This window comes from Rattus norvegicus, chromosome 11 (genome assembly GCF_021556685.1).
Source record: "Rattus norvegicus strain SHRSP/BbbUtx chromosome 11, alternate assembly SHRSP_T2T, whole genome shotgun sequence".
In the NCBI taxonomy this organism is placed as follows: domain Eukaryota; kingdom Metazoa; phylum Chordata; class Mammalia; order Rodentia; family Muridae; genus Rattus; species Rattus norvegicus.
In genome coordinates, this window is record NC_141544.1 from 94,245,216 (window position 1) to 94,272,127 (window position 26,912).

General features: G+C 44.3%; 1 protein-coding gene across 8 annotated transcripts; it reads left to right on the forward strand.

Annotated features, from left to right (window-relative positions):
• The first annotated feature begins 612 nt into the window (after positions 1-612).
• Positions 613-26,912, forward strand: Parl (presenilin associated, rhomboid-like). 8 transcript variants are annotated; one of them, NM_001035249.1, is made up of 10 exons: positions 613-773; positions 5,078-5,273; positions 5,665-5,805; positions 10,975-11,023; positions 16,210-16,305; positions 17,082-17,231; positions 18,116-18,186; positions 21,424-21,525; positions 21,630-21,727; positions 26,650-26,903. In NM_001035249.1, exons 1-10 carry the CDS (start codon positions 655-657, stop codon positions 26,759-26,761), a joined length of 1,134 nt encoding a protein of 377 aa, NP_001030326.1. In that variant the 5' UTR covers positions 613-654; the 3' UTR covers positions 26,762-26,903. The 8 variants fall into 8 exon arrangements, with proteins under 8 accessions (NP_001030326.1, XP_087431823.1, XP_087431824.1 ...); XM_087575697.1 differs by having other exon boundaries at positions 642-773; positions 10,975-11,079; positions 26,650-26,912; XM_087575698.1 differs by having other exon boundaries at positions 642-773; positions 5,078-5,234; positions 10,975-11,079; positions 26,650-26,912.

A 26,912-nucleotide genomic window follows, 5' to 3' on the forward strand; every position in this document is an offset into this window, starting at 1 on the left:
TCCACATAACCAGTAAGAGTGAGAGTAGAGACATTTGTGGCCGTCTTTGGCTACCACACTGAAGTAATGCACCCTAAGAAAGTGGAATCACTCCAGAAATCTCTTGCTGGAAGAAAAAAAATGTGCCCGAGTTCTGGGGGCAGCCAGAAACTACAGAAAGATTTGCAACTTGTCAAGGGAGGCGGACCTGGAGAAGCAAGTTGGATCTGAGGTGACGGGTCACAGTTTCCTTAAACTGCATACCTCTTGCCTTCCCTCATGTTAGATTTAAAAGATGAGGAGTCCCTGGGTCTCTTCCTCCAGTGTGGCCCCACTGATAAATCTTTTTCTGCTTTTCAGTCTCAGTTTGAAGACAGGTGGCCAACCCTGGCGTGTAAAGGTTGCCAGTGGCCATTTCACCTCTCCGAGGCTATGAAGCACTGTGTCTTCTTGTGTCTGCTAACACAGTGTTACTCAAAGTCTCAAGTTTTCCCAGCCACTCTCACCAGAGGCTTCCACGCTGATGCTGGTCAGAGAGAGGAAGTCCGGAACGGTTCGGCCTCCAGGTGGTGCTCTAGGCCGCTCCTCCACGCTCTATGCTCTTCCTTCGCCCCGGAAGTGATTTGTAGACCGGGGTTAGTGAGGTCGGGCCATGGTGGGGCAGAGGTTGTTAAGATGGCGTTGTATAGTTGGGTACAGCGAGGCTGGCGCTGCGGTCAGACGTGGGCGCCTCTCTTGGGTGGCGGCTACCGGGAGCTCTCTGCGACCCAGGCCCGGCAGCTGCTTGGACGCAGGTAATGGCTGCCGCTTCCGGCTTCCCGGTTTTCCCTTGAGCTGGAGTCGCGCGCATCCTCCAGAGGAGGCAGCCGCCTTGGGCTGCCGCTCTCCATTGTTTACGAGGTCTTTCCTAAAGCTGCCTCATTCCCGCCGCGCTTTTCCTTAGTCCTTCGTTCCTCTTGGCTTCTGGAGGTGTCGCTCCTGCCCGAGCGGTGTCTGGCCGAGCCCTGCCCTGTTCTCCAAACCCGGGGTGTCTCTCCTAGTAATTGCGAGGGACGTGATGGAAAGGAGAACTAACTTCTGGGCGTTAATTGCTTCCCCGATTCCTGTTCTTGAAAGGTCTGACCCCGGCTTTTAGTTAGTGAAGCAGTTTGCAGAGCTGGTAGAGTATGGTTTCATTCTCTGTGGCTGGTCATTGTAAAGCCCTTATGCCACCACAGCGTTGCCTTCTTAGCTTTGGAAAGGATGTCATCGTTATACTGCCGTAGGAAGCACGTGGCCTTTCAGGTCGGCCGGGTTTTACATTTACTGTAATAGAAGAGACATTCCACAACTGTTGAAGAATTAATTCTGATTTTGAAACTTCATCTGAAGATGTCAACTTTGCAGTTTCTACCTAATTGATGGTGCGATACATCAAGGAGCCTGAGTGTTTATCAACGAGCAAGCTAGCCAGAGATAAATAATTAAGGTTGAACATGGTGCAGGCACCCCTGATCCTAAAATTGACCTGAGGTGGGCACAGGTGTGTAATCTCAACTTTGATTAGTCTGAAGCAGGAGGATGGTGAGTTGGAGGTAACACGCGGAAGACCCTGAATTATAAATAAATAGCACCTGGACTGTTTGTAGAGTCATTTCCCAGGTTCCACCCCCAAATCAGGATCTGGAAGACCGTAAAAGTGGAAGAACCTGCATCGGTGAAAAAGTTGCATACTGTGTGGCTTACTGGGCACTGTGGTTCTTCTTCTTCTTCTTCTTCTTCTTCTTCTTCTTCTTCTTCTTCTTCTTCTTCTTCTTCTTCTTCTTCTTCTTCTTCTTCTTCTTCTTCTTCTTCTTCTTCTTCTTCTCCTCCTCCTCCTCCTCCTCCTCCTCCTTCTTCTTCTTCTTCTTCTTCTTCTTCTTCTTCTTCTTCTTCTTCCTCTTCTTCTTCTTCCTCTTCTTCCTCTTCCTCTTCTTCCTCTTCCTCTTCTTCCTCTTCCTCTTCTTCTTCTTCTTCTTCTTCTTCTTCTTCTTCTTCTTCTTCTTCTTCTTCTTCTTTTTTTTTTTTTTTTTGGTTCTTTTTTTCGGAGCTGGGGACCGAACCCAACTGTGGTTCTTCTTAAAACAGCTTGGCTCGGTCAGACTTGTTTGTAAGCATGATTAGGAGTTCAAGGTCTGCCAGGGCAGCAGAAGACTGTTTGAAAAAAAGAAAGAAAAAAGTCTTATTAAACAGGTAGAACTGAGGAAGTTACTTGGAGGTAACTAAAGATTTCAGTGAGCCTGTTGATTTGCTCTACTAGTTTTGGAAAAAGGCAGCAAAAGAACCGGACACTTCATTTATGAGGAGCCTCTAGTAAAAGCTGGGAACAGTCCATTGGTAGAGTGCTTGTCTCTCATACACAGTCTCTAGTAACGCCACACACACAGAACTTGTCAAAACAGTTTAGTCTATCGTCGTGGCTCAGGCCAGTAATCCCAGCCCTTGGGAGGTGGAGTAGGAGCCAGACTGTAAGGCCATCATGGATAACTTGAGACCCTCTCTAACCATCCCTCCCATATACATGTGGTATTAAAGATTTTTATGGAAACTTTGAAGCGGACATTCTTGTCTTGTGGTTATGGGAGAATGCATTAGGTGAGAATGTGGGTGAACTTGAAGTACTGGCTTTGCTCTTGTCTCCTCACGTATGAACTTAATAGGGAATGGAAGTTGCTTTCTTTGGGATCACTAGTTTTGAGTTGCTGTGGTTCTAAAATTAGCATGCAGAATGAGTCAGGCCATGTGGCTCTAGAGAGGGCCCAACATTTTGCATTTTATAAACACTAGTGGTGATGCAAAGGCTTATAGAAACACACAGTCCCAAGGGACCTGCCAGCCAAAGCGTGTTTCTACTTTTATAGCAGTTATAAGATTTTATGCTACCCTGTGACAGAGGAATGGTTAGGTTAGGCTGCTGTACTCATAGCCTTCATGATTCTTGTACTAGTAAGAGAAGTCAATAGTACTGAGTTACAGACTTAATTCTGTATAATGAATGTGTTCTGATAATGATCCTGTCTGTGGTTTGGTTCCAGGTGACATTACTTGTTTTGATTGCTTATCCTTTTATTAGTACTTTTGCTACTTTAAACTCTTCCTGGGCTTCATGAGCTCTTAGCTTAGCACTCAAGAGCAGTCACTGACTGCCCTTACAGAGGACCTGGGTTTGATGCCCAGTTCCCACATGGTTGCTTACAACTGTCTGGAATTCCAGTTCCAGGGGATAAAACATTTTTCAGGCCTCTGCTGGCACCAGGTACACATGTAGTGCACAAACATACTTATAGGCAAAGCATCCATAAACATAAAATTAAAAGCTTTTGGGGCTGGAGAGATGGCTCAGTGGTTAAGAGCACTCTGCTCTTCTAGAGGACCGGGGTTCAATACATAGCATGCACGTGATGGTTCACAATTGCTTGTAATTCCAGTTCTAGAAATCTGTTACCCTCTTTGGGTCTCCAAGACATCAGGCACATGAGTTGCACAGACATGCGTGCAGACAAAACATCCATACACATAAGTAATTGAATTTAATTGAATTTAAACAAGAATAAAACTTTAAAAAAAGAAAATTGCTTAGGAATACATTCGACTAATAAAACTCATGATTGTTCAGATAAATGGGAGTTATTTTTCTAAGATATTTTGAGGGAAGGAAGTGACTGCTATCTTTGTTCTGCAGTCCTAAAATGTTACGGTTTAAGTATAAATTCCTTGACCTTTCTCTTGGCTTTAAGAATAACTGTTTTAGCTTTAGATATTACATCCTATTCAAGCCAACCAGGTAGGTAAGTGTGTGTCTGTCTGAGTGAGATGGGGTGTGGTAGAGAGGCAGGCCAGTGAAATGAGACATCACCATACAGAAATCTAGAAAACAAGGGTATTTCCTAGTCACTAAGAAAAAGGCAAGGGGAAAAGATTAATAGCATTTGTGATTGGCTGTTCAATGGTGTTTGCATATCAGACTGATGTCATTGAAGGGAGTTCAGTGCTATTTACGGCAGCCCTTGCATTGATTGAATAAGTGATGATCTTCTGAAACCAGGCTCTTAAATGTAATCCAGGGATGAAGGAAGGGACTGGACTAGAAAGGAGGCATTTTTTGAGACGGGCTTACCAAGGTCAGTCTAACTTCAAACTTGATAGTGTCCTGCCCCCTCCTTCTCTTGAGTGCTGGAGATTACAGGTGTGTGCTACCGTACCTGGTTTGCACTGAGCTGGGATTGAGCACAGGGCTGCTTGCATTTAGTCCAGTGTTCCATTGACTTAAATCTCAGTTCTCTCACCTTACTTTTTCTTTTTATTTCTTTTTTAAAGAGGACCTTCCCGTGTAGTCCAGGCTCACTATTTTGGGCTCCTATTTAGGGTATAATGAGAATATCACAAAGGGAAAGTGTACTTCAAGAATTTGCATGGATTGAGGTTAGTAGATAAAGGAATTAAAGCCTTTGAGTGAGTTTCTACTACTAAGGAGTTCAGGAACAGAAGCATCAGAATGAAAGGTCCGATTGAGGAGCGTACTCATAGAGCTGGGAGGGGGGCTGGGATGCACACACCAAGGAGGCCAAGGAGGAGTCCATCACTTAATAACAGTACTTACCAAAGGAAATAGGGTTGCAAGGACAACACATTTAAATATTTCTTTTGGAAAGTGGCCAAAATTCAGAGAAAACAAGGTTATTTTATTACTGAAGCTGATAGTGCAGGGATCCATTAGGTAGGAGGGACCGCCACAGTCTGGAGTGTTAGTTTGAATCACACACAATAAATAAATTGAAACAAAAAGAAATAGTTTACTATTTATGTAGCTTTTTTTTTTTCTGAGAGCAGAACTCCTGTGGAGGATGGAGGAATTCTTTTACTGATTGATACAAAGTAAAAGCGCAGTGTTGCACTCTCTGGACTATTGTAGTTTGTGCCTTGTTTTTCCCGGGAGGGTTAGGGATGCCTACTTGAGATTAGAAGTCGTGACTTTTGTTGGATTGTTAGGAAATCAAGTGACATGATGACTCTGGCCAAGTGCTGGGCTTCTGTGTATAGGATGTACTGTTTCTAATCAGATGCTACTCACCCTTCACAGGTTTAACCTACTTCTTCAGCAAAAATGTGGATTTAGAAAAGCACCGAGGAAGGTGGAGCCTCGAAGGTCAGACACAGGGTCAAGTGGAGAAGCATACAAGAGAAGTGCCTTGATCCCACCCCTGGAGGAAACAGTCTTTTACCCTTCCCCCTACCCTGTAAGAACACTCCTGAAGCCCTTTTTCTTCACCGTTGGGGTAAGAGCTCAGGCTATTTCCCAGCTTTCTGCTAGCACTGCCGTCAAGTAGTGCCCTGGGCAGGTTCTGGTTGTGGAAGAACAAGGCGGGGTTCAGTGGGACTTGGGGAGCTGGCTGCATGAGTTCAGATTAAAGAGTAAATTGGATAATTGCTTTCTGAATTTGGCCCCATTGCTTAAGTCCTGAGGATGGCATTTATGGGCTTCCTTTTTCATAGAGCATTTCAAGTGGTACGAAATTGGTATTTTCGTTTTCTCTCGAGATTTGTTGCCGGAAATAGGCCTCTGAATATTTAACAGTAATAAAGCAACACAGTAGGTTTTACTGTGCTAGGTGAAATATTACCCGGGAAACGTATTTCCCTTTCACATTGTTTATATGTCTTCTCCAGTTCACAGGCTGTGCATTTGGTTCAGCTGCTATTTGGCAGTATGAATCACTCAAGTCCAGGGTTCAGAGTTATTTTGATGGCATAAAAGCTGACTGGTTGGATAGCATACGGCCACAAAAGGAAGGAAACCTCAGAAAGGAGGTAAGAGTGAACACTGTTTCCTGTGTCCCAGCTAACCACAGTTTCTGTCTGATTAATTAGAAAGTATTCTTTTTATTTGTTTTAAACTTTTATTATTATGTATGTTAGAGAAGGGGGGGTGGGTTGAGTACCATCACATTCAAGTGCAGCTCAGAGGACTTTTTTCTTTTAAATACGGGGCCTCATTCTGAAGTCCTGACTGGCTTGGAACTCAGAGATCCAAGTGCTGTGAATAAAGGCATGTGCTACCATGCCCAGCTGAAGAACAAATTTTATAGTGGGTTTTGTGGGTCGACTGGCATACACAGCAAATGTCTTACTGCGGTCTGGCCTTAGAAAGTGTCCTTACTTAATGGCAGCATCCCATCCATAGATGTGAAGTTGACGGCATTCTCATTTGTGTCCTGTAAGCACAATGGGTATTTACAATGCACGTTTGGCAGTGCTGAACCGACACAATGAGAGAATTATGTCCTTCTACTCACAAGTGCCCAGAGCTACCATAGAGAGTTGTTAAAAAAGGTTTGGGGGCCCTTTATAGTCAGTCCTACTATAGGAGCCAGCGTTCACTTTCTTCACCTTACTGAGTTAGTTTAGAACAGGATCACAGAGATTAAAAGATCTCTCTCTCTCTGTCCCCTTCTCCCCGGACTCCCCTGTGTGTGTGTGTGTGTGTGTGTGTGTGTGTGTGTGTGTGTGAGTGTGTATGAGTGTGAGTGAGTGTGTGTGTGAGAGTATAAGTGTGTGCATGTGTGTGTGAGTGTGTATGAGTGTGTGTGAGAGTGTAAGTGTGTGCATGTGTGTGAGTGTGTATGAGTGTGAGTGAGTGTGTGTGAGTGTGTGCATGTGTGTGTATGAGTGTGAGTGAGTGTGTGTGAGAGTGTAAGTGTGTGCATGTGTGTGTGAGTGTGTATGAGTGTGTGTGAGAGTGTAAGTGTGTGCATGTGTGTGAGTGTGTATGAGTGTGAGTGAGTGTGTGAGTGTGTGTGCATGTGTGTGTATGAGTGTGAGTGAGTGTGTGTGCATGTGTGTGCATGTGTGTGAGTGTGCATGTGTGTGTATGAGTGTGAGTGTGTGTGAGAGTGTAAGTGTGTGCATGTGTGTGAGTGTGTATGAGTGTGAATGAGTGTGTGAGAGTGTGTGCGTGTGTGTGTATGAGTGTGAGTGTGTGTGAGAGTGTAAGTGTGTGCATGTGTGTGAGTGTGTATGAGTGTGAATGAGTGTGTGAGAGTGTGTGTGCATGTGTGTGTATGAGTGTGAGTGTGTGTGAGTGTAAGTGTGTGCATGTGTGTGTGAGTGTGTATGAGTGTGAGTGAGTGTGTGTGAGAGTGTAAGTGTGTGCATGTGTGTGTGTGAGTGTGTATGAGTGTGAGTGAGTGTGTGTGAGAGTGTGTGTGCATGTGAGTGTGTGCATGTGTGTGAGTGTGTGCATGTGTGTGAGTGTGTGCATGTGTGTGAGTGTGTGCATGTGTGCATGTGTGTGAGTGTGTGCGTGTGTGTGTGTGCGTGTGTGCGTGTGTGTGTGTGTGTGTGTGAGACTGCCCAGTGGCACAGGTTTCGGTTTCGGACTGGTAAAGCCCCATTGCAGTCTGCTCTAACTGTTCAGGAATAGGGTTCAAAGAGAAAGAGACCATCAGAGCTCATACAGTTACACTTACTTTGTATACAAACTGATGACTTTCTTTTCTCTTGAGTTCCTAGACTCACAATGTTTTTACCTATCAATACATACTGAGTACTGAGGCCACGGGTTAGCATACTTAGTTCCACATCCATTTTTTTTTTTTTAACATTTATTTACTTTATTTATATGAGTACATTGTCACTGTCTTCAGACACACCAGAAGAGGGCATCAGATCCCATTACAGATGGTTGCGAGCCACCATGCGGTTGCTGGGAATTGAACTCAGAACCTTCAGAAGAGCAGTCAGTGCTCTTAACCACTGAGCCATCTCTCCAGCCCTTTTTTTTTTTTTTTTTTAACATTTATTTCACATCCATTTGTTTTAACAGGCCCTTCCTTGGTGCTAGGGCTTGAACTCAGGGCTCTGTACAGGTTCAGCAGAGCTTCTGTTTTTTGTTTCTTAAGCTCTTAAATTTTTCTTTTTTTAATGTGGTTGTTTTGCCTGCATGTGTATCTGTGCACCATGTATATGTCGGGCCCTCAGAGGTCAGAAAAAGGTATTGGATTTCCCTGGAACTGGAGTTGCAGATGGTTCTGACCTACCACGTAGATGCTGGGAATTGAGACCTGGCCATCTGGAAAAGCAGTGCTTCTAAATGCTGAGCCATCTGTCCAGCTCTCAAGACTTATTTTTATTTCTGTGTGTGTGACACATGTGCAGGTGCCCGAGGAGTCTTCAGGAGGGCACTGCCCTCTCTGGAGCTGGAGTTACAGGGGATTGTGAGCCACCCTTGACATGAGTGCTGGGAATCCAGCAAGATACTTAACCGCTGAGCCATGCCTCAGACTTTAAAATGCTGAATGTGTTGTAATATTTATATAAAACCTTAATCCAAAAGCAGATTTCTTTTAAGTAATAGTTAAGTAAATGATAGGTTATGGTATTTAAAGTCCGTGTCCATTAAAGAAAATTGAAGAAATTATGAGTACAGTGTGGAAGATGGTGTCCTAGCCTGGCATGGGGGCATGGGCCTTTGTCTCTACTACCTGGAGATTTCTGAGTGCAGGAATTCTAGGAAAGCCTCAACAACAGCAGTCTTGTAGTTAATGTGAGTTAGAAAGCAGGTTCTTAGAAACCAGTTCATGCCACTGTACATGCAGTGCAGAGAACTCACAGGGACAGGTGCATCTCATACTAACGTGTCCTTGCTTGTTAGTCTTGAATGCCTTTCCATATGAAGGCCATGTTCAAGTTCATAATTGGAATTGTTTTTGATACTTTGTAGTATAGACAAGGGTAACCTTTAACTTCTAATCCTTCTGCCTCTACTTCCCAAGAGCTGGGCTTACAGCACACTGGATTCCTTGTGTTGGGTGGAACTCTGGATTCTGTGTGTCAGGAGCCCTAGATTAGTTTTACCTAAACATCTTAAATGTGGAGAGCTGGGGAATGAGCAGTAGAGAGGGCAGTGTTGTGAAGCCTGCTGTTGTGCACACTGAGCAGTTCCCAGTACATGGCCAATTTTATTTTTTGTATCCCTTACTATATTTTTGCAAAGTAAGCCACAGACATATCTGATCCCTAAATATTTCAAAGTGCATTCTGAGGATGAAAGATATTCTGGACTGAGTACTATTACTGCATTGAAAACATGGCTCCAGGCACAGTGGTAGAGGCAGGTGACCTGTGCGTTTCAGGGCTTTACATGATACTCCTCCCATCCCTCACCCCCACCCCACCCCTCTATCTTTTTTTTTTTTTTTTTTCCGGAGCTGGGGACCGAACCCAGGGACTTGCGCTTGCTAGGCAAGCGCTCTACCACTGAGCTAAATCCCCAACCCCACCCCACCCCTCTAAAAAGAAAGAAAGAAGAAAAAGGAAAAGGTGCAGGTTTAGTGAAAGTATAATTAGAATTTCACTTTTCAAGATTGATGTGTATGTGTCATACGCATGCCTGACACCCACAGAAGTCAGGTCACTGGAGCCTCTTGAACCTGAGTTACAGGTGCTTGTGAGCCACCATGTGATTGCTGGGAATTGAACCCAGGTCCTCTGAAGAGCAGCCAGTGCTGCTCACCAACAAGCAGTGTTTAGCCCCTTCTCTGTTCTGAGATGGGCTTTGACATGTTGCTCAGTTCTATGACCAACTCTCGGGCCCAAGCCTGTCTTGCCTTGGCCTCTTGAATAACTGGGACCTCAGCCTGCCACATGCCTAGCACTCCAGTTGTAAATTTTCCTGTTCTTTGTCTTATCTTAAGATAAAGATACCTATCTTGTTGGGTGTGCGCATGAGCACGCAAAAGAGACTGTGAGGGTATGTTCACGTGTATGTGTGACAGGCCAAAAGTAGGTGTTGGATCGCTGAATCTTCCTATGAAGATACTGGGATCAGAGCTCCAGTCTTCGTAACTGGGAAGCAACTGCTCTTAGCCCTCAGAACTGTGTCTCCAGCTTCCTTGTCAGAGTTTTTTATTTTTTAAATTAAATTTTGTTTTGTTTTAGATAGGGTGTCTGTGTAGTTCAGGTTGTCCTGCAATGTGCTATATAAACCACACTGACCTGAAACTCTTGGAGACCCGCTTGTGTCTGCTTCTCCAGTGCTGGAATTAAAGCCCGTGCCACCACACCCTGTCCTTGGAATTTTAAACCCAGCGTGACTGCCCCTTGGTACCTGCTCCACGTAGCATGACCGCTTGGCTTCACTGTCGGGTCGGTCTCATGACAGTACTGCTAGCTATCCTTTAGTATCTCGTTCTAGCAGAACCTGGAGTTTAGAAATAAATGTCCGAGCAGTGGTTGTGTGGAGCGCGTCTGAGTATAAAGCATGCTTTGTAGAAGTAGAGACCGCAATGCTGACCTAAGCATTTCCACATGAACACAGCACAGAAGCCCCAGCTGCTTGAAGACGGCAGGCAGCAGGAGTAAACTCTTGATTCCATTCATTAAAGTTTTGTAGTTTTATGCCTTTTAGCACATTCTGTCATTCAGTTCTCAGTTTTATGTGTTGACAGGCTGTTCTCTCTGCTATGTATGTTGTTTGGGCCTTTTTCAGTATTTAGCTCCTTTTCCCTGAGTTACTCATTTATATGCACACTTAGAACTAGGGAATTGTTCCAAGCCTTTTTCAGTAGAAGTAATGTTAAACTGAAAATTACGTGTGAACAAAAAGGGAGATGACAATTGGATGCGGTTGTTACTGATCAAGGACAGTAAACTTTTTCTCAAAATCATAAAGGATCATGGTGCTCAGGGAACATGAAATTAACATTGTTAAAGAAGTTCCCAGTCCCTCAGATTAAAACTGAGAAATGCTGTGACAAAAGTCATGATAGTGGTTGTTAAATTTGGGTTGATAGGTTTCTTGTTCACAGTCACAATTACTTTAAAGAATTATGAAGATTATGTAATACAAGAAAAATATTTTGTTTGATAATTCTTTTTATTAAATAGTTTCAGTCCTTAAAAAAAAAAAATAAAGGACAAGCTTCCCCCCGAGTCTGAACTATTGCCGTAGAGTCATATGCAATTTTCCTTCTGTTTTAGATTAACAAGTGGTGGAATAGCCTAAGTGATGGCCAGCGGACTGTGACAGGTTTGTGTTAGCTTACACGTTTTAGCCATTCAAGGGAAGAGAAATCAAACCAAAAGGTACAGTATGTCACAGGCAATGGCTTTCATACCGTGCTTACTGGTGGCTTAGAAGACAGGGAATCTTTGTACCTACATGCCTTCATGATAGCATAATATATAGTGTGGAGATGGCCAAGATGGCCCACTTCTGTGGTGGGAACATGAAGAGTTTAAGGCCAGTCTGTGTTACAGCAAGGCCAAGCACAAAAGGAGTGTGGTATAAATGGTTTCACAATGTCCTGGATCAGATTTCTAGTTTGCATAGAACACATTATTGCCAAATAAATAGTTGATGGGTCATTGACATTTATCCCATTTAAGAAGATGAAGGAATGCTGGGTACAGTTTAGTTTGATAGAGTACTGCCGCAGAATGCCCTGGGTTCAACTGCAGCACGCACAAACCCAGCGAAGTGCACATACCTGTAATCCTAGCACAGGGGTAGAGGCAGCTGGATCCGGAGTTAGTGGTGTGTAACAGCCTGGAATACAGAAACTAAACAAGCCAAAGGAAACATTGCTCTAGGAAGTGCTTTCTGTGCACTAGGAAGTGCTTTCTGTGCACTAGGAAGTGCTTTCTGTGCACTAGGAAGTGCTTTCTGTGCACTAGGAAGTGCTTTCTGTGCACTAGGAAGTGCTTTCTGTGCACTAGGAAGTGCTTTCTGTGCACTAGGGCCTCTATACTTCCAGGCTGGGTGCAGGAAATTTGCCCCTATTTTGTAGATGGCTTCCAGAGAAAGAACTTTTCTTTTCCTTTTCTTGTTTGAGAATTGTGTTCACGTATATAATGGGTGAAAAGGAACCGTCTGAAGTCAGACGCTGGTAGACTGGAGGGAGTTTTAATCCAAGTCCACAGTCCTGCCTGCTAAACCATGTTCAGGAGGTTCCTGTGAATGTGAGTCACATAATCCATGCCACCAAGGTGATTTTACTTCTTTTTTTCTCCCCCAATTTGAGGGGAAAAGAGACAGACTCTGTAGCCCAGGCTGGCCTGGAGTAGAGATCTGCTTCCCCTGCCTCCTGAGGTCTGGACTAAAGGTGTGCACCACATGCTTGCCTCTTGTTAATAAGAGTTCTCAAAGTAACAGTGTCATAGTATTTGGTAGACTTAAAAACTCAAGGGAATGGATTTGTAGGTTCTGTATGGTTACATAAATAGTAAACACGATTCCTAGAGATTGCCAGATGCTCTCAAACAGGGCAGACTTATTGGTGCAGTTTCCTTAGACGTCCTTGGTAGATAAAGGGTGTTTATGTGTATTTTTAATTTGTTTCTTCTGTATGAAGGCTTGAGTCTTCCTCACTTATTGAAACTAGACACTGCCTTCAAGCTTGTGGTTAACCTTGTTCTTTATAGAAAGTGCTTTTGTTCTTCTGAATTCATTGCCAATTCCTCATAACACCTAGTGCCTTGAGGACAAATGCACACACTAATTAACTAACGGGAGTCTACACTAAGGGCCCTTGTACTTTTTTATGTGTTTTATTTCATCCTTATACCTCTCTCAGCGTGAGGATTACAGGTGTGTACTATCACATCTGTTTTCTTACGGGTGTTGGTGATCTGAACTCAGTTCTTTGATGCACAGACAGTTTACTAGTTAAGTGTTCCCCTCTGTCCCTCAATGGGTGATTCATCATGAAGAATATAGCAGTAGAGAAGTGGTTATGTCATACTCAGCACAGCTTGAACATAAAGCACTTTGAATAACATAAAGGGGATGGTCATCAGATCACTGGGTTAGCTACAAGATTTTGGAAGAATGGAGGAAACGGTCTTTGAGCTGTTTGATATCACCCGATACTTACTTAATAGTGTTTCTAGCTTTACACTATCCGGACTGTTAATCAGTTAACTTTGTACCCAGAATTAAAAAATACATACTTATGTGTATCTTGAGTGTATGTGTGAGCACCATGTATGTGCACGAGCTCTTAAATGTCAGCCAGGAGAGGGCAGTTGCAGCAGTTATAAGCCGCCATGTAAGTGCCAGGAGCCAAGCCCAGAGCTTGTAGATTTACTTTCCTTCCTGGGATTATTAATGTTCTGATGAATGTATGTGTGATATTTATTTTCATTTTTGTGTTCTTAAAGAACTTGACAAATTCTGACCTAGAGATTTTTAAGCCGCCTGAGACCTTTGGTTTGTGTTATTCACACGTATGGAGCATAAGCCTACAAGCAGCAGTAGGCTAAAGGTTTCTGACTGAACGCAGGCTCTTCAGACGGCAGGACGGCAGATAAAGCAAGTCTGCAGTGGGGTGTTTGCAATTGTTTGCCTTCTGAATTCAGTGAAGTTGATTTGTGTTTCTTTAGCTCTAGGTGTAGATAGGAGCAGATGGCGAGGAACCTGCCCTGTGTCCCCTCTGTAAAGGTAGAAAGAGAGTCTGCTGGGGGAGGACAAGTTCCTTGTAGCTGATCCATTTGCGTTCCCACGTGGCTGTTCTGTCACTTTTTAAGGGTAGGGTAGAGAAAGAAAGCTCCTTTTGCATTTTTCTTTGTTTGTTTTGGAACTTGTTGTTGTTGTCAGTGTTATTATTTTAAATATGATCTTATGGTATAGTGCAGGCTGGCCTTGAACTTGCAGCTATTGTCCTGCCTCTGACTCCCAAGAGCTGGGATTATGTGTGTGAAATACCATGCCTGGCTTCAGAAGTTTTCTTGTTTTTACTCAAATATCTCCCTAAACTTCAAGTTGCTTAGGGAGAAAAAGTGTGTGTACTTGTGTGCATACACACACACGTATATGTATACATACACATATACATATACACATTATATGTATGTATATACACACAAATACATATATACATATATACAAATACATACACACATATATGTATATGCACACATATATGTATGTATACACACACACACACACACACACACACACACACACACACGACAGAGGTTGACATCGAGCCTCTTGCTCAGCTGTTCTCCACCTCACCTGAAGCTCACTGTCCTGGCTTCTGTCTCTGTCTATCCACATGGGATCATAGGTGGGCACCACTGCTTTCGTGTGCTGTTTGCTTTTAAACAGTGCTAAGGCTTGGACTCAGGTCCTCGTGCTTGGACTTTACTGACTGAGCTGTTTCTGAGCCAGGGAAAAGGGTGTTCATTGTGTACTCTTCTGTTGTTCTTCATTAGACTTGACCCTGCTGCTGTTTCATTTTGGCTACTTTCTCATTCTGCTTGGACTTTTCAGCCTGTGTTGGGGGAGGGACCCTAAATTAGCGCCAAGTAGACTATTTCTCCTGTTCTTTGGCTTTCCAGGAGCCTGATAGGCTTTTCCGGGTGGAGGCTGAGTGTGGAGTTTCACTCATGGGCTTCTGGTTTGGCCCCGCACAGGTGGTGCTGCTGTTAGGGAGAGTACGGAACCTCCAAGGAGGAGCCCTGCTAGAGGAAGTTGTCACTTGGGCTGGGCTTTGCCTCCCTACTGTGGGTTTGTTCCCTTGTGTTTTTCTATTTTCTCATCTTAATTTAACACTTTTTCTTCATCTCCGTTGTGGGGTGGAAGATGGATTTCTCTGGGTTTCCTCTTGAGTCCCCTATCACTTAGCCACTATGTGACTTCAGCAGGTGATTCCTAAACCTGCCTTCTTGCCAAACCTGAGTTCAGTTCTTTGGGCGCTGTAGACGTTCGTGTTTGCCACTAACCGGATTGCTGTATGGAGTTCGTTGACAGTGCCTTCAGACAGAGAAGATGGACTGGGTAGATAAGGCCACCCCCAAAATGGGGTCTGTGCTTAGCTGTTGAAGTAGGACCACAGTCTTAAAGAAAGGAGAAAAGCAAGATGTCTGAATCAATTTATGCCTTTTTTTAAAAAAGATTTATTTATCTATTTCATGTTGCTAACTGTAGCTGTCCTCAGAGACACCAGAAGAAAGCATCAGCTCCCGTTACAGATGGCCACCATGTGGGTGCTGGGAATTAACTCAGCCAGTGCTCGTAACCACTGAGCCATCTCTCCAGCCCCAATTTATGCCTTTTTTGTTTTGTTTTTCAAGACCGGGGTTCTCTTTGTAGACCAGTCTGGCCTGGAACTCAAGAGATCCACCTGTCTCTGCCTTACAAGTTCTGAGATTAAATAAGGTTTAGTCCATGTATCTTTAGTTCACCATTTAAAAGTATAAATTTTAGTGGTTTTTACTATACATAAAAGCATAGATCAGGTTGGATATAGTGGCCCTGTCCCCCAAAAGTTAATGTGCCTGGAACACACAACCCAACAGCAATAGCAAGGAAGGCAAGAATGACTCATAAAGTTGTGTATGTGGCACTGTCTTAGGGTTTTACTGCTGTGAACAGACACTGTGACCAAGGCAGCTCTCATAAAGGACAATGTTTAATTGGCACTGGCTTACAGGTTCAGAGGTTCAGTCCATTATCATCAAGGTGGGAACATGGCAGCATCCAGGCAGGCCTGGTGCAGGAGGAGCTGAGAGTTCCATGTCTTCATCTGAAGGTTGCTAGCAGAAGACTGGCTTCCAGGCAGCTAGGATGAGGGTTTTAAAGCCCACACCTACACTGACACACCTACTCCAACAAGGCCACACTTTTTTTTTAAATTTATCATTGTATTAATTTACATTTCAAATGATATCCCCATTCCTGGTTACCCCTCCACCAAACCCTCCACTCCATTTTGCCTCTGTGAGGGTGCACCTCTACTCATTCACCCACTCCTACCTCACCCCTCTAGCATCTCCCTAGGCTGGGGCATCAAACCTCCCTCCCCTCTCATTGATGTCAGATAAGGCCGTCCTCTGCTACAGATGTATCTAGAGTCCTGCCTCCCTCCACGTGTACTCTTTAGTTGGTGGTTTAGTCCCTGGGAGCTCTGGGTGAAGACCACACTTTCTAATAGTGCCACTCCGTTTGCCGAGCATATACAAACCGTCACAGGCACCATAAATAACCTTTAAAAAGAGAGCGAGCTCTTTTAGAGTATTTGCAACTGTCCACAGATCCTCCAACTTCCTGCCAGGGGGCAGTTTTAACACTCAGAGCTGCTAGCATTTGCCTTCGTCAGCCTCCTATCCCTTACAGATAGGTAGTGCATTCATGTAACTGTGGCAGGGGAAGGTCAAGTAGACTTGACTTTCTTGGCTCTTATTTTAGTGCCCTTCAATTCTGTTTTGTAGGTATCATAGCTGCGAATGCCCTCGTATTCTGCTTATGGAGAGTGCCGTCCCTGCATCGAACCATGATCAGATACTTTACATCCAACCCAGCATCAAGTAAGTCTGAGTTATGTTAACTTATTTTGATATACAGATAATGTGAAAAATAAGCTTTCCATTAGTTAAAATGCTATAAAAGTAAGTTGTTGGTCAGTAATTATGAACAGAGTACAGAGGTGAAGCCTACAAGTCAAGATCCTTGTCTCTCCTCTGTTGCTAGCCCCAGATGCATGAAAGGTACTTTGCACATAGTATTTTTCTTTTTTAATAAATTAAGATCTGGGCAGGGCGTGGTGGTGAAACAGTGGGAGGCCAGCCTGGTCTACGTAGAGCATTCCAGGACAGATGGTTCAGCAATTATAAGATTATTGGCAGCTTTTCCGAAGGACCCAGGTTTATTCCCAGCAGCACATGGTGGCTGATAACTGTCTCTAATCTCAGTTCCAGCATATCCGTTGTCCTCTTTGACCTCCTTGGGTACCAGGCAAACTCAGACATACAAGCAGGCAAGCAAAGCACCCATTAAATTAAAACAAAATATTTTTAGTTAAGATCTATAATCATTGCAAACCTATTCGTTGAGGAGAGTATTACATGTAATTTTGTGTCTGTAGTTGAAATAATTGGCTGCTTACTAAGTAGAAGCATTTGTTAAGGTAGTTTTTATCCTTAACAAAGTTGAGTGTGCTCCGCTAAGCCATGTTATTTAAGCTTTAACCAACAGTTTTTGATTCTTAATGTTCCATTTAATAACAATACTCAGACAAGTTTAAACGCCAATCGAGTGGAGTGGCCGTGAGTTGCGTGTTTACCAGTGTTTTCTTCTCTTGCAGAGGTTCTTTGTTCCCCAATGCTGCTTTCCACGTTCAGTCATTTCTCCTTATTCCACATGGCAGCTAACATGTATGTTTTGTGGAGCTTCTCAACTAGCATCGTGAACATTCTGGGTCAGGAGCAGTTTGTGGCAGTGTACCTGTCTGCAGGTAATAGCTTTACCTGGGAAATAGAGGAAGTGTAAGGCTCACTTCTCTGCAGAAGGGACAGAGGATGGATCATACTCAGGAATAGAGTACTGCTTAAACCACATTTTAGTCTCACTGGACCTTGGTTTTTTTAGTTGATATAAACCATCTTACAGAGTGATGGCTTCCAGCTTCCCAGCTGGCTTAGCCATCTGGCTCATTTCCTCAGTGTGTTCACTTGATAGAATGCTCTAGAGTAGCTGTTAGAGTGAGTGCTAAGGCTAATTTGCATTGGGCTGAAGACACAGCTGAATGGTGTGAAGGCCTTACCTATCATGCACAAGATTTTGGGGTGGATCACTAGCACCAAAAGATTAGTTCTGATGACAGATGAAAGCCAAAGGACCTAATAGTCCTCTGATGTTGTGATTAGGAGAATGATAACTAAAGGTAAAGTGAATACCCAGTGTCACTCAGTAATGCGGGTGGGGTCTTGGAGAGGGCATGCCATCCAGGACATTGCCCTGTAAACTAGCTGAAGGGCTAATAGGGTTTGGTTCATGCTGGGTTCATGCTGGTGCCCTTAGATTGATCCCAGTAAAACCTTACACTATTGCTGAGCATAGCCTTTAAGCTGAACAAACACTCAGGAGGCTGAGGCAGGAGGTTAGCAAACTTGAGGCCAGCCTGAGGTATAAGTAAGACCCCATCTAAAAAAGAGAAGTAAACCAGCTACTGTTAAGCTCTGTGGAGTGGAGAGTGAAATACAGAAACTCAGGCTGGGGTATAGCACAGTGGAAGAGGGCTTGCCTGGTGTGCTTGGAGTCCTGGGCTCAGTCCCTAGTTCATGTGAAGGAAAAACAACCTTCTATACTTAAATTATTGAAATGTGGCTTATTTCATAGGTGTTATTTCGAATTTTGTCAGTTATGTGTGCAAAGTTGCCACAGGAAGATACGGACCTTCACTTGGTGCGGTAAGTATCTCTAATGAAATTATTTTCTGATTTAATTTTAAATTTCATTGTAATTGATTATGCTTATAAGACAGTTTCAAATGAATACAGATCGCATAATACTCTCACCCTGTTGTTACCTTGTGTCTTACAAGGTCAGTGCAACAATAAACTTATACATTTATGACACTGAAAATTTTAGACGTTAGCGGTTTATTTTACGTTTGTTGGTGTGCGTGCATGTGTAGGTGCACCATTGTGTGTGTGTGTGTGTGTGTGTGTGTGTGTGTGTGTATGTGTGTGTAGAATGGCGTCTAACCTGATGGAACCAGGTCTTTCCTTCTTTTTTTTAATTTTTCTTATTTTTTACTTTGTTTTGTTGTTTGTCCTTTTGAAATAGGGTCTGACTGTATATTCCTGGCAGGTCGGGAACTCACAGAGATCTGCCTGCCTCTGCCTTCCAACTTCTGGGATTAAAGGTCTGTGTCACCACCACCTGGCAAGATGCATGCCTTGAAATGTTGAGATTTATCTGTTGCTGTGTGTACCAATCATTTATCCCAATATGGGTGTTGTGGATCCTATAATCCTAACACTCAGAGAATAAAGTGAGAAGACTGAATTTGAGGTCAGGCTGAGCTACTTAGTGAGACGTCATCCCAAAGTAACTTTCTCCTGTGGGTGCTAAGTCCGTTCTGTGGGTGGTGATCCACTCAGTAAATGATGGACACTTGGGTTGGCCATTATTTAAAAAAGACAACATAAATTGTGCTAGACATGGTGGCACCTGCTGTTAACACCAGTACTGGGAGGCAGAAGAAGTAGATCTCTGTGGATTCTAGGCCAGCCTGGTCTACATAGTGAGTTCCAGGTCAGTGAGGGCCACATCTGCTCAGTGAGACTCTGTCTTAACCGACCAAAGAAGCCAACAAATGCTGTGGACATTTCGTGTACAGACCCTCGTATGGACATATACTTTGGTTTATCAGAGTTGAATGCCAGACCATGTGGTGCCTATGTCAGTGTTTAAGAACCTACAGACTGGGAGGTAGCACGCGATAATAGTGTTCTGTACTTTCTGCCAGCAGAGCTTGAGAGCCCCAGCCTCATGTCTTTACCCATTCACAGTTCTGCCGTGGTCGGCATTTTTGTGTTTTCAATAGCTGATGTTGATTTTGTGCTGGCTCCTCATGCATCTTTGGAGTATATTGTGCTCATTACATTTTTACTTGACTTTGCTGATGTATTTGATACATTCTGGGTCCAAGTGCTTTGTCAGGGTGTTGACTGAGAGATGTGTATCTACCTTGAACTCTTCATCCTATCCCCCCCCCCCCCCCCCCCCCCCAGTGCTGGATTGCAGGCATGTGCTACCTTGCCTGGCTTTTATCTAGATTCTGACCTGCAAAGTGTGTGTGTGTACTTGGGCACCCTTGAGAATACCTTTCTTTCCATTGTGTCTGTTTCTAAATACTTCGATATATTTCTTTGTAGAAACACAAATATCTTCACATATCCCATAGCACCATTCAGCTTAGTTTATAATCTTTATTTCAATTATGGAAGTTGTCTGGTATATTTCCCTTGAGCTCAAGTATTACATTTAATTGTTCAGTTTTCCTTGGCTTTTAAAAACTGCCACATTCCCATAGGTCATCTTCGTTTTTCATGCCACCAGTGGTTTTTGAACAAAACAGGAAAGCTACTATGGGTTTATTATTTTCCTCAAGATTCAGTCAGTTTGTCTGTCTTGAGTGGAAGTGTTAGATGGTGTTCTTAGTGCTAGGATGGGTACATGGTGTCTGTTCTTTTTTGTGGTGAAATGTCTCAACTCTTGTCTTTTATACTATGTTTTCCTATTAGAATATAATTGTGAGAAGATTTTTTTAGATTGTGAAAATACCATGTTCGTTAACCTCCCTCTGCCATGTGCTCTTGATTATTCTAGCTTGTTGGTTTGTACTGTGATGCTGGTGGCAGGGTAGTGTAGACCATAGCCTGTATCTTCAGTAACTTATCACAGATCAGCATTGGCGTACTGTTGGCTCTAGACCACAAGTGGATTTCTACCATGCTGTCTTTGTTTTGTGCTGAGACATTACCCTGCAGGCTCTTCCATTCTCCATCTTTCCTGACCTGATACTTGAGATGAGTGGCAGGAAAGCACTTTGCGGAGTGTCCCTTGTACTTCATTCCTTCAGTAGACAGCTTTGTCTCTGCTGTGACCGTCCTTAGAAAACCACAGTGCAGGTGCCTGTGTGCTGTTCTCACCCTGCTCTCTGCACTGTGCTGCAGTCACTGTCATCCTCTGCCAGCTGTGCTGCTCTCTCCAGCCCTGGCTGTGCAGTGCTCTCCACGCTGCTCTTCTGTCTCCTGTTCTCCTTGGCTGGAGTCTGACCTGAGCTCACTGCAGCTGATTGCCCCGACCGAGCCTGGGTTTTCTTGTGCTTTCTTGACACACAGCATCTCTGCTTCTGATCTGAGAATTGCTTAGATTCTTTCCTGCCTTGCTCCAGGAAGGTGGGAACTGTTCCTGCACCCCTAGTATATAATACCATGCCTGCTATGTTAGAATTCAGATATTTCGATGAATGTGTATCATTAGAGTTAATGTCAAATAGGACTCAATATGATTGAGTTTTTGATATATTTTCATTATTCAGATGAATTAGAAATGTGATTAGCATTGAGAGGTTTGTTAAATTGGTGTATTCCAGAAAAAATTATCTCATAGCTATTATAAATTTAAATAGGAAGAAAAACTGCCCATAGTTTATTGCTACTGGTTAGGGAGCTGCTAGAGACAATGCTTGTTTATTTCTCTCTCTCTCTCTTTTTTTTTTTTTTTACTATTAATCATTTTTATTTTATGTGCATTGGTGTTTTGCCTGCTTGTATATGTGTGTGAAGGTGTCAGATTTCCTGGAACTGGAGTTTCAGACATCCAAAGTTGCCATGTGGGTGCTGGGAATGACCCTGGGTCCTCTGTAAGAGCAGCCAGTGTTCATCATGTTTAAGTGTTCGTGTGCTCATTGTGATGTATTTTACTTCTTTGTAGCAAGAGCACAGTCTGTTTCCAGGGAGTATTTGCAGCATTGTGCGACCACCTGGGTCCCCTTCCCTGATACTGTGTACATTCTCACTGGAAAGTTTTTAAGATTGGTGCTCCCCTCCAGATGTGGAGTGCATCAGCGTGCTTGGAGCCTAGGCAGCCCTTGGTCACCTGCTGTCCTTATCCCTGTGTTTATACCCCTGCAGTCAGGCGCAATCATGACTGTGCTTGCAGCTGTCTGCACCAAGATCCCGGAGGGGAGACTCGCCATCATCTTCCTCCCTGTTTTCACCTTCACTGCAGGCAATGTGAGTACCTGGCTCAAGTTCACACAGTGACTGAAATATTGCCCTTAAATTGGACGTAGAGGATTGAAGTCGTACCATTTCTCTTTTTCCTTCCTGGCTTCTAGGCCTTAAAAGCCATCATTGCCATGGATACAGCTGGGATGATCCTGGGATGGAAGTTTTTTGATCATGCAGCACATCTTGGGGGAGCCCTCTTTGGAATGTAAGTGTGAGTGTGATCAAAAGCCAAGCGTTTGCCCTCGCTCCTGCCCGCTGCTCCCAGCTGACTGCTGTTGTACTGAGCTGGTGCAGCCATCCCTGGACTGTGGGAGAACACAGTAGGCCTGGGTAGAGAATGGTGTAGGCCCATGTTCCAGACCCATGCTTACTGGGTATCTGTTGCCTGCAAGTACCAGGATAGGTACCTTAGGTACTTGTGTTTGGTGATGGAAACGGAGTCTTGGGAATGACTGAAGACTCTGACGCAGTAGAACAGAAATTTAAATACAAACCCACAGCCCTTTGTGCAGCACACTCGAGGCACCCGTGTGCTTCAGGAAAAGTAATTTAAACAATAGAAAGTCGTTCTGCGGGAGTCAATGCCGCCCTGGTATGTCGGCCTTCATACTGGGTGGGGGCTCTCCACAGACACCTCTGGCCTGGCCAGGTGTGAGTGTTCAGGCGAAGGGGAGAGAACTCAGGCAGGGAGGGGATCTCCTCAGCCTCCACTGCTGCTGCTTCAGCTGCTCCAGGACCTCTCTGGGCTGAGCCAGCGAGGACTGACCAGCCAGTGAGGGGTGCAGGGGAGCTCTGGTAGCCATTTTGGGACAGCAGATCTCTTCCCCAAGCAGCAGTGTTACAGCTCTTATGACAGAAGCGCTCAGACTATGGAGTAGTTCTCGCACACCTTCAGTCCTTCTGGATAGGGTTCTTAACTACAGTTGCTGGGTGGGTCAGGGTCTGACAGCAGGTACTTCCTATTGGCTTGGCCGAGAGCTTGGGAGAACCTTATTTACATGTGGGAGGGATTGGTCCTTCTACGTGACTGTTGGCCACGGGGAGTTGTGGGAGGTCCGTAGCTACGTGAGAGAGGCCTGGCCTCCTGGGAATTTAGGGAAAAGCCTACCATCCCCTTAGGGTCACTGGGGTTTCGAACTTATCTCAATCAGGAACCAGGATACCTTTCACAGCCCTCCGCCCCACATAGGTGGAGCTGACCAAGTACTGCCGTGTTTATACTCCCATGAGTAAAGACTAGCATGTGTGTGCTCTAGCTCTAGTTACGCAGCACATTATAAGCAGTCTGAGACACTACGACCTAGAAAAGCAGTTGTGCTTTGTGAATTCTAAATTTATCTGTACTCATTGTGTATTTTCATAGCCTCTTTTCTGTGATATTCTAAACATCGCCTGTTTTAATTCTGACAAAAGTGGGATCAAAACACTTTAAAGGCCGTGATATGAAAAGCGGAGTAATTCTTTTTCTTTGCTGTTCTAATTTCAACACTTTTCCATGTGCTGGATCTCAGTCATGTCCAGGACTTACCTTTTTTGTCTTTATTAAAGATTCAGAATCTTGGGCTGTCGAGAGGGCTCAATGCGTAAGGATGCTTGCTGCTAAGCCTAGTAGCCAATGGTAGAGGTTGAGTACTGGGTCCTATAGATTGTCATCTGACCACCACACATGCACACCTCTCACGCATTCCCCCACACTCGTGTACACCCTCACACTATACTGTGGAATACAGTAGAGCTATTGAACTCTGCTGTGTGGGGTGCTAATTCTGCTGGTTCTCATAGACCTCTGTGAGCCAAGGGCTAATTTAACTTTTTTTTTTTTTTTTTTTTGGAGCTGGGGACTGAACCCAGGGCCTTGTGCTTGCTAGGCAAGCACTCTACCACTGAGCTAAATCCCCAACCCCCTAATTTTACTTCTTAAAACTGTCTGAGATACTCTGTTCTACAGATAAGGAATGTGCATAAACAATGGATAGTTTGGAGTGGGTGTGGTATTGCACATGTTAAATCTCAGGAGGCAGAGGCAGAGGCAGGTGGATCTCTGTGAGTTTGAGGCCAGCTAGGGCTATAGAGAGAAACTCTGTTTCAACCCCCATTCCTTCCCCACCAAAGAAGAGAGAGAGGGGAGGGAGGGAGGGGGAGGGGGAGGGAGGGAGACGGGGAGGGAGGGAGGGAGAAGGGGAGGGAGGAGTGGGTTTGTCGAAGGGCACGCACTGCACAGCACTGGTTACGCTGTGGTAGAGGAAAGAGCACCTTAAATGCTGGTGTAGCTCAGTGGCAACACTCAGCCCAGCACATGGGGGCCTGGATTCAGTCCTTGAAGCAAAGTAGTGCCTTCCTCACTTGGGCTTAGCCATATCAGCAGTGCATCCATATTTGTGAGTGTCACACTGAATGCTGGGTTCCACTTCAAGTTGGAAGGCGCAGATTTGTAAAGCTCTCCATTCATGGAGAGTTTTTGACAAGTGATACGCGTCTGAGGATTTTTATTTGATTATTGGGGGCCAAAGAATTGCATTACTTGCTCATTAATTGGTGTCTTTTGTTTGTTTTTAAGATTAGGTCTTTTTTTTTTTTTTTAGGTTTATGTATTTGTTTTATGTGAGTACACTGTCTTCAGACACACCAGAAGAGGGCATCAGATCCCGTTACAGATGGTTGTGAGCCACCGTGTGGTTGCTGGGAATTGAACTCAGGTCCTCTGGAAGAACAGTCAGTGCTCTTACCACTGAGCCATCTCTCCAGCCCCAAGATTAGGTCTTTCTATGTAGCTCCTTCCTGACCTCTTATTCAGCCCAGGCTGTCCTTTTACTTATGGCCATTCTCATGCCTCAGCTTCCTGAGTGTTAGGATTATAGAGGTGCATCATTGTATCCAGCCGAGTTTGGATACAGAGCAGAGTTTATCTGTATTCAGGCATTAGAATTCTTGTATAAGCCTAACCCTTTAAAAATGCACATTTGTATATTTTTGAAGTGTTAAAGCATTATATTGCTCTTTTGGTACCAATGTAAGATACTGTACTTTTCTAGGTATATTTGTTTTTATGATTATTACTCTTTTACCTTCATGTGTGTCTGTGTACCACATTCATTACCGGTGCCCACAGAGGCCACAGGAGGGCAGCAGATCCCCTGGAACTGGAGTTTCATATTGTTGTGGGCTGCCACATTGATGCTAAGAATGGAGCCCTGGTGTCCTTAAAGAGCATCGAGTGTGCTTAGTCTCTGAGCCACCTCCAGCCCCTTGAATTTTTCATACCTTTTGTTTGTTTGTTTGTTTTTGAGAGTTTCACTATGTGACCCTGGCTGGCCTGGATCTCAATATGTAGATATCAAGCTGGCCTCAAACTCACATTCACCTGTTCCTGCCCCTGCTTTACGCCTCTGTTGGGACTTAAATCATGGTCATCATACCTACACTATTAATATTAAAATTAGGTGCTGGGAAAAGATGAGGTCAATCAGGCCTGGTATGTACTTCTGGGAATGTGAAGGCTGTTTGGGGAAATGAGTATACAAATCAAGGTTTCAAGAGTAGGTGCTTTCCTAGGCTACCATTCTCCATCAGCCATAGACTTCCAGGAGCCGGTGCTCTTTCCCTCGAAGAGCTGGAGAGGCCCTAAGTTAACTGCGCAGCCTTGCTGTGGTGGTGAAGTCAGGCTTCCAGTCAGCAGGGCAGAGCCGCTCAACACCAGGGCTACTCCTGCAAGCTGCTTTGTGTGCCGCAGTTAGAGTACGGGGATCTCAAGTTTGGGTTCCAGTCTTGATTTGGTGATTCCTAATGAAAGGTCTGAGCAAATGTATGTGTTAAACTTCTCACCCTCACTGCCCCCATTCAGTGCCTGTAGGCAGGTGGACATGGCAGGAAGTATATACCAGTGTAGTCCTTGTTAGCAAGTTCCACACCCGTCTGTTCAGACCTTGGAGCAGACCTTGGCTGACTATTAGCATGTTGAGCAAATTATGTGCTTCATACTTGTTTTTCTCAAATCAGGTAGATGTGGTTTTGTTTTTGTTTTTGTTTTTGTTTTTCTTTTTCAAAGGATTTTTTTCCTCCATCTTTATTAAATTGGGTATTTGTTATTTACATTTAAATTGTTGTTCCCTTTCCCGGTTTCCGGGCCAACATCCCCCCTAACCCCTACCCCTCCCCTTCTATTATGGGTGTTCCCTTCCCCATCCTCCCCCCATTACTGCCCTCCCCCCAACAATCCTGTTCACTGGGGGTTCAGTCTTGGCAGGACCAAGGACTTCCCCTTCCACTGGTGCCCTTACTAGGCTATTCATTGCTATCTATGCAGTTGGGAGCCCAGGGTCAGTCCATGTATAGTCTTTGGGTAGTGGCTTAGTCCCTTTGCTCCTAGCTCTTTGGAGGCAGAACTGTCCTGAGTGTCCAGCATACTTGGGCTACACTGTGAGAACTTGTCTCACAAATAAACAAGTAAACAAGGCAAGGTGATGATTAACTTGCAGTGAATGAAAATCTTACAGTGTAGGGTTGCTGGCGTGGGTCTTTGGGTAAAGGCATTTTCCACAAAGTCTCACAAACTTAGTTCCATTCCTGGAACCTACTTGATGTCCTCAGACCTCGACATACTGTGCCTCCTCTCCAAGACACAAATAAAATGTAAAGAAAAATGTTTAAGTAACTCTGTAAAGTTGCCATGTAGTTCCAAATGCCCACTTGGGATCCACTTGCTTGTATCCTTCATATATCACAAATACCAAAGCTTCATATCAAATTACCTGTTTTATTTAGTTGCATGGAGTGACTGTGGCATTTTATTTGAAGTGTCAGTTTGGGACTGGAGAGATGACTCAGCAGTTAAGAGCACTGGCAGCTCTTCCAGGACCCAAGTTTCCAGCCAGCACCAGCAGAGCAGCTCACAACTGTCTCTAATGCCAGTCCCTGGGGATCCAATGCCCTCTTTTGCATCCCACTGTCACTGCACACACAGGACATACAGACATTCATAAAGGCAAGACACCCATTCACTTAAAGCAAGCATTCTTCTTAATGAAAGCAGCCGAAGGGTCAGCTTGGTACTCTAATGGTATGAGGTTTGCATGACCTCACAAGTGAGCTCTCATTGTTTGAAGATTGAACATATCTGTCTTTCTCCAGATGGTATATCACGTATGGACATGAACTCATTTGGAAGAACAGGGAGCCTCTAGTGAAAATCTGGCACGAAATAAGGACTAATGGCCCCAAGAAAGGAGGTGGCTCTAAGTGAGGCAAAGCTGGCCTGTCTGGTGGTGCATCTGATCCTTGTTGCTCGGAAGTCTCAGCATCGGTCACCCCGGTGATTTAAATGTCCTCAGTACGTCTCCTTCAAAAATTATGGCAGAGTTGTGAAATAAATGTTTATATCTCTAGTTTGTAAA